Below are 5,662 nucleotides of genomic sequence, written 5' to 3'. Positions count from 1 at the left end.
CTGGACTGCGGGCGAGCGCTGTCAGCCCCCGGCGGGGGTCAGTTCGGGCGTGGGGACGGCGTCATCTGGTTAGACGAGACGAATTGCACTGGGACGGAGATTTCGCTGGCCGACTGCCGCGCCCGGCCGTGGGGCGTCAATAATTGCTACCACGGGGAAGACGCCGGCGTGGTTTGCTCAGGTGACCGATGCTCCTTCGGTATTGCGAGGCGGTGGGTGGCCGGGTGGGTGCCATGACGGCAGGGCTGAGCCCCCAGTTAAAACTGGGGGTTAGCATCAGCACCCAGTGGGGTCTTCCCAGACCCTCCCAGCAGCCAACGGTCCCATCAGAGGGTTGCTCTTCCCACCCCAAGGTGTTTATTTGGGGCAGTTGCAGGCATTCCTACAGGGATCCCTATTTCCCACTCCTCTAGAGCTCCAAAAACAGGACCCACTTGTGGAAGCTCGTGGAAAGGGACCCACGCAGTGAGCTCGCAGCTCCCACGCAGCAAGAAATTCCTGCAGGGAGCGAGGCTGGGGTCCAGGATGCGGGACCAGTGCAGACCACACTCTGCAGGGAGATGCTCTGGGGGGGAAGTTTCTGGTGGTGGTGGTGGGGAGCCCCCCTGTTCTCCCCTCCTCTGCTTTTTGACAGCTTGAAGAGGGGCCGGGAGCTTAAGTGCAGTATGATAAGCGTGGAGGGAAACTTTCCGCCGTCTGAAAGCATCGATAAATCTCTCGGATGTTTGCAGATTCCATCATCCCCGAGCCGGCTCCCATCCGGCTGGCCAACGGCTCGCACCGCTGTGCCGGCAGGGTCGAGGTGCTTCATGAGGAGAAGTGGGGAACCGTCTGCGACCGCGGCTGGGACGAGCAGGATGCCAAGGTCGTGTGCCAGCAGCTGGGCTGCGGGATGGCACTGGCGGTATCGGATGGGTTGGACTTTGGCGTCGGAACCCTCCGAGTCTGGCTGGACAACGTGAACTGCCAAGGGACAGAGACGACCCTCACGAAATGCCGAGCAAGCCCGTGGGGAGAGAGCAGCTGCAGCCACGGAAAGCGCGCCAGCGTGGTGTGCTCAGGTGGGTGTCGCTCCGGCACCAGCAGCGGGTCAGGACGCACCGATAATTTCCCCTGATCCCATTTGGGAGCAAGACTCCAGCTTCACCCCACGTGCTGCTGGGTTGAGGACCCCCAAACCCTTTGAGAAGTGTCTCCACGGGGTGGGGGATGAGATGCTGGGGGTCCAGAGGCGATGTGACCACGCCAGCTATGCGCCGAAATGCGGAGTCCTTCCTCTTCCCACAGAGGGGTTGGATGCTTTGCCTTGCCTGTCTGCAGCCTCGGCCGTCTCCAGCTTTGCTCCGATCCGGTTGGTGGATGGCCCAGGTCGCTGCGCCGGGAGGGTGGAGGTGTTTCACAATGAGAAATGGGGGACGGTGTGCGACGACAGCTGGGATTTTGCGGATGCCAAAGTGGTGTGCCAGCAACTGGAGTGCGGGGCAGTGGTATCGGCACCGCGACGGGCTCACTTCGGGCAGGGAGAGGGACCCATCTGGCTGGACGACGTGCGCTGCACGGGGACGGAGGCTGCCCTCTCTGAATGCAGAACCAAGGGTTGGGGAGTCCACGGATGCGAGCACGGAGAAGACGCCGGCGTGGTGTGCTCAGGTAACCCCCGGGAACACCACAGGTTCCTCCTGCGCTGGGGTTTGACTCCGCTTTCCCCTGTGGGTGCGAGGTCCCGCGACGCAGGAACAGCTTGGAGCCATCCCGGAGACTCCAGGCTTCGAAATCAGCCCCTCGTGGTCCATCCTGGTGGGAGAGGGCAGCACCTGTAGGTGTTAAAGTCCCAGAAAAACCAAAGCCTTGCCCATTTGCGCCGCTATGGCTGAACCACAGTCTCCAGCAGGGTTTTGATTGATGTTATTTATCACAAACCCTGGCAGTTAGCACAGGCCAGAGGTTGTTCCCATCAGGAAAATTACAACACAGCCACCGACTTCTTCAGAGCAGGGCAGACGGCGGCACGAAGGGGTCTTCTCCCATCACAGTCAGGGAGGACTCTCTGACACCTCCAGTTTATCCACGGTCGATGTACCCTGTGATGCTCGGAGCTGCATGATGGGTCCATTTCCCACCCCTCTCCTTGCTTCCAGAGGAACCCCACCACCTGTTTTAGCAGCTGATAGGAAACTGGGGCCACTGGGTTGCAACCAAGTTGCTTCAGGATGAACTTTGCTTAACGTCCGGGTGTCCCTGACCGAGACCAGAGTTGAATTCATTCGCCCCAGCATGGGAAGGTGGCATCTCACCCTCGTTGGGCTGAGATCCTCCAGGAACACCTCTGCCCTTCAGCAGCTGGAGGGCAGGTAAGGTAGCCCAGGGATCCCAAATGACACAAGGATGTCTACGTCTTGGCGACCGGACCGTGCCCGCTGTGTCTGCTTGAGGAGGACAAACTATATAGGGTCCGTTGACTGAAGTCTGGTCGAGCCCATGCTGATCACGCCTTGGGCGCCACTGGGGTCAGCTCCCATCACACCTCAAAGGTCTGATGCCTCTGTCATCACAAGAGCATCCTTGACCCACAAGGTGTTGTTGCAAGAGCATCCTTGACCGCCCCCATGGCGGCTCATCCTCTGGTGTAAACTCATTGCTGGCAGACGGATTCTTCACGGGGCAGAAGGTATCTCCTTAATGTGTGAGAAGGCTCCGGAGAGACCTTCTAGTACTTCAAGGGGGCAACAGGAGAGATGGGGAAACCCTCTTGATCAAGGGGTGGAGGGATAGGATGAGGGTCCACGGTTTTAGGTTGAAAGAGGGGAGACTGAGATGAGATATTGGGAAGAGATTTTTCACTACGAGGGTGGTGAGACACTGGAAGGGGTTTTCCAGAGAAGCTGTGGATGCCCCATCCCTGGAGGGGTTCAAGGCCAGGCTGGATGAGGCTTTGGGCAACCTGGGCTAGTGGGAGGTGGCCCTGCCCATGGATGATCTTGAAGGTTCCTTCCAACCCAACCCATTCCATGATTTCATGATAGGTGTACTCTCTGATGTTGTAGGATCTGGCATTTCTGACCTCGGAAATCTCCGCCTGGTGAACGGCTCAGACTCGTGCTCTGGCCGAGTCGAAGTGTTTCACGATCAGCGCTGGGGGGGCATCTGCACCGACGGCTGGGACCTGGCCGAAGCCCAGGTGGTGTGTCGGCAGCTGGGCTGCGGAGCGGCTCACTCGGCCGCGGGGTCTGCCCAGTTTGGGACAGGAGATGGGTTCATCTGGGTGGACGCCGTGGAGTGCAGCGGGATGGAAGGAGCTCTCTTCGAATGCAAAGTCAAGTTCTGGGGCGCCGAGAGTTGCAAGTCGAGGGGTCCCGCAGGCGTCATGTGCTCCGCGTCCACAGGTCAGTGGTGGTGAGTCAGGGATCCGTCCTCCCCTGGGGAAGGCTGTGCAGTCTGACCAAGCTCCTCCTTGTCCCACCTCAACCACCCCGGGGTCCTGCGGTCCCACCAGGGAGCACACGGTGTTTTCCATTTTGAGGTCGACCCGTCCTTAGCTTCCCTCAAGCAAAATACTTGGAAATCCCAAGCCTGGCATTCCCGGAAATCCCAAGCCTTTAAAACCAGACTTTCCATCACACTCCAGGAGCCCTGGCACACCAGGGTTGCAGCTCTCCTGGGTGGTTTTTGGGTTTGGTTTTTTTTTTTTTTTGATGCTCCTCTGGGAGTCCCTTCTCTTCACCAAGACATTCCTTGCTCCGGTGCACAACACACTCAGTGCCTCCTCGCCTGCTTGTCCTCCATCACGGGAGCTCCTCAGGAATTTGGCCAAGGTCACAATCCACCGGGCACGGTCCTAGCAGGATCGTCCCAAAAGGTGTCCATGCATCATGGCCAGGGTCTGCTGGTGGAGACCTTGCAAGACCCTTTTCAAGAGGAGGTCCACCGTGCTGCCAGCCACTGGACACGTGGTGTTTCCGGTCAGGATTTATCATCCTCTAATTTTATTTTCAGACTTGGACCTGAGGAACTCGGAAGCCCTGCGGCTGGTGAACGGTTTGCACCGCTGCGCCGGGAGGGTGGAAGTTTTCCACAGCCAGCAGTGGGGGACCATCTGCGACGACGGCTGGGACCTGAAGGACGCGGCGGTGGTGTGCCGGCAGCTGGGTTGCGGCGTGGCCGTGTCAGCCCCAAGTTCGTCGGTTTTTGGGCAAGGATCTGGCCCCATCTGGCTGGATGGCGTGAGCTGCCTGGGGACAGAAGCCACCCTCGCCGAATGCCCGGTCAAGCCTTGGGGACACCACGCGTGTAACCACGTGGAAGACGCCGGCGTTGTGTGCTCAGGTAACGCTCGACACGTGATTCCTCTGTAAGACAGACCAAACCCCATCCTTCTGCAAGGTTGGGAACAGTTTGGCAACAAGTTGGCCAACAAATTGCCCAAATCAGTAGAAACTGAGTTAAAATAAGTGTTCAGAGACGTGGAAAAATATAATACGGGGGGAAAAAGGCAGCATGGATTAAGACATGGCTGAAGACATGGCTCAGTGTCTGGTACCACTGGAGACGTCCGAGATGCTTCCATGGGGTGAAGCACCAGCACCCATTGGGAGCAGCAGCTGGAGGGTGCGTGGGTGCTGTTTGGGTGGCAGGAGATGCGACCGCGCCCTGCCCCAGCTCCACAGCAGCAGATTGCACTGCCGGCACCGTAACATCCCAGGATGTGCAGATAAATGCAGAAAGACACCCTGGAACCAGCTGCTCTCATGCATACCCCACTTTTGAGGCAGCTCCTACCCGTCCAGCCTTGGTCTGAGAAGGTCAACCTCCAGGGACAAGGCAGGGAGAAGCAGTCAGGACAGCGACCAGCAGAAGAAGATCCTTGGCCATTTCCTCTAGGGCAAGAAGGGGGTAGCAGCAGGTGAACCTAGGGGATGAAGCTTCCAAGCAAGGGGGAAGGAAAGCACAGAGAAACACTGGCAAGGACCCTCATGCATCCCTTCTTCCCAGCGCAGTGTCCGAGGTGGAGACGTGTGCTTTTCTCCTTGTCCCCCACCTCTGAACCAGGGTGCAGCCACCCTCAGGGTGCAACTGGTGGAAGGGATTTTATGCAGCTGCAAAACTCCCCTGTGCTCACTTTGCTGCAAGTCCCTGGAAAAAAAACCAAGGGGCGTACAAGTTCGGTGCAGCAACGTCACCCAGAACCGCCGCAGAGATGTGTGAAGACGCACAAGCATGTCCCTCGTAATGTAATTTTTTTGGGGTATTTTTCAGGCTCGGGACTTGACAGCATCCCCAGGCTTCGCCTCGTGGGTGGTTTGAGCGAGTGCTCCGGAAGGGTGGAGGTGTTTTATAACAACGAGTGGGGGACGGTCTGTGACGACAACTGGGACCTGAGCGACGCGGCGGTGGTCTGCCGGCAGCTGGGCTGCGGGGGAGCCCTCTCGGCCCCTGGCTCGGCTCGGTTCGGCTGGGGAGCAGGTCCCATCTGGCTAGACAATGTGAACTGCAGGGGCCACGAAACAGACATCTCCAACTGTCGAGCCAAGATGTGGGGTGTCCACAACTGCCACCACGGCGAGGACGCCGGCGTGGTGTGTGCAGGTGAGAGCGGGACGGGGTGAGACGGAGGCAGAGCTCCTGACGGTACCCAGGGCGGGTGGGTGGCTGCGCTCGGAGGAGA

The 5,662-nt window shown here is 59.0% G+C and overlaps 1 protein-coding gene across 1 annotated transcript in view; it reads left to right on the top strand.

Moving 5' to 3' along the window:
• LOC104461124 (deleted in malignant brain tumors 1 protein-like) overlaps positions 1-5,603 on the top strand; it is a gene marked incomplete at its 5' end in the record, with an annotated part of 6,429 nt that extends 826 nt beyond the window's left edge. The window contains 6 exons of the mRNA XM_010072597.1: positions 2-199; positions 732-1,067; positions 1,321-1,650; positions 3,045-3,387; positions 4,007-4,323; positions 5,254-5,603. Coding sequence (XP_010070899.1) covers positions 2-199; positions 732-1,067; positions 1,321-1,650; positions 3,045-3,387; positions 4,007-4,323; positions 5,254-5,603 — 1,874 coding nt within the window. The remainder of the gene's footprint in view (position 1; positions 200-731; positions 1,068-1,320; positions 1,651-3,044; positions 3,388-4,006; positions 4,324-5,253) is intronic.
• Positions 5,604-5,662: the final 59 nt, after the last annotated feature.

The sequence above is a fragment of the Pterocles gutturalis genome, unplaced genomic scaffold (genome assembly GCF_000699245.1).
Source record: "Pterocles gutturalis isolate BGI_N339 unplaced genomic scaffold, ASM69924v1 scaffold18427, whole genome shotgun sequence".
Classification (NCBI taxonomy): domain Eukaryota; kingdom Metazoa; phylum Chordata; class Aves; order Pterocliformes; family Pteroclidae; genus Pterocles; species Pterocles gutturalis.
This window is presented reverse-complemented; position numbering and strand designations above follow the sequence as displayed.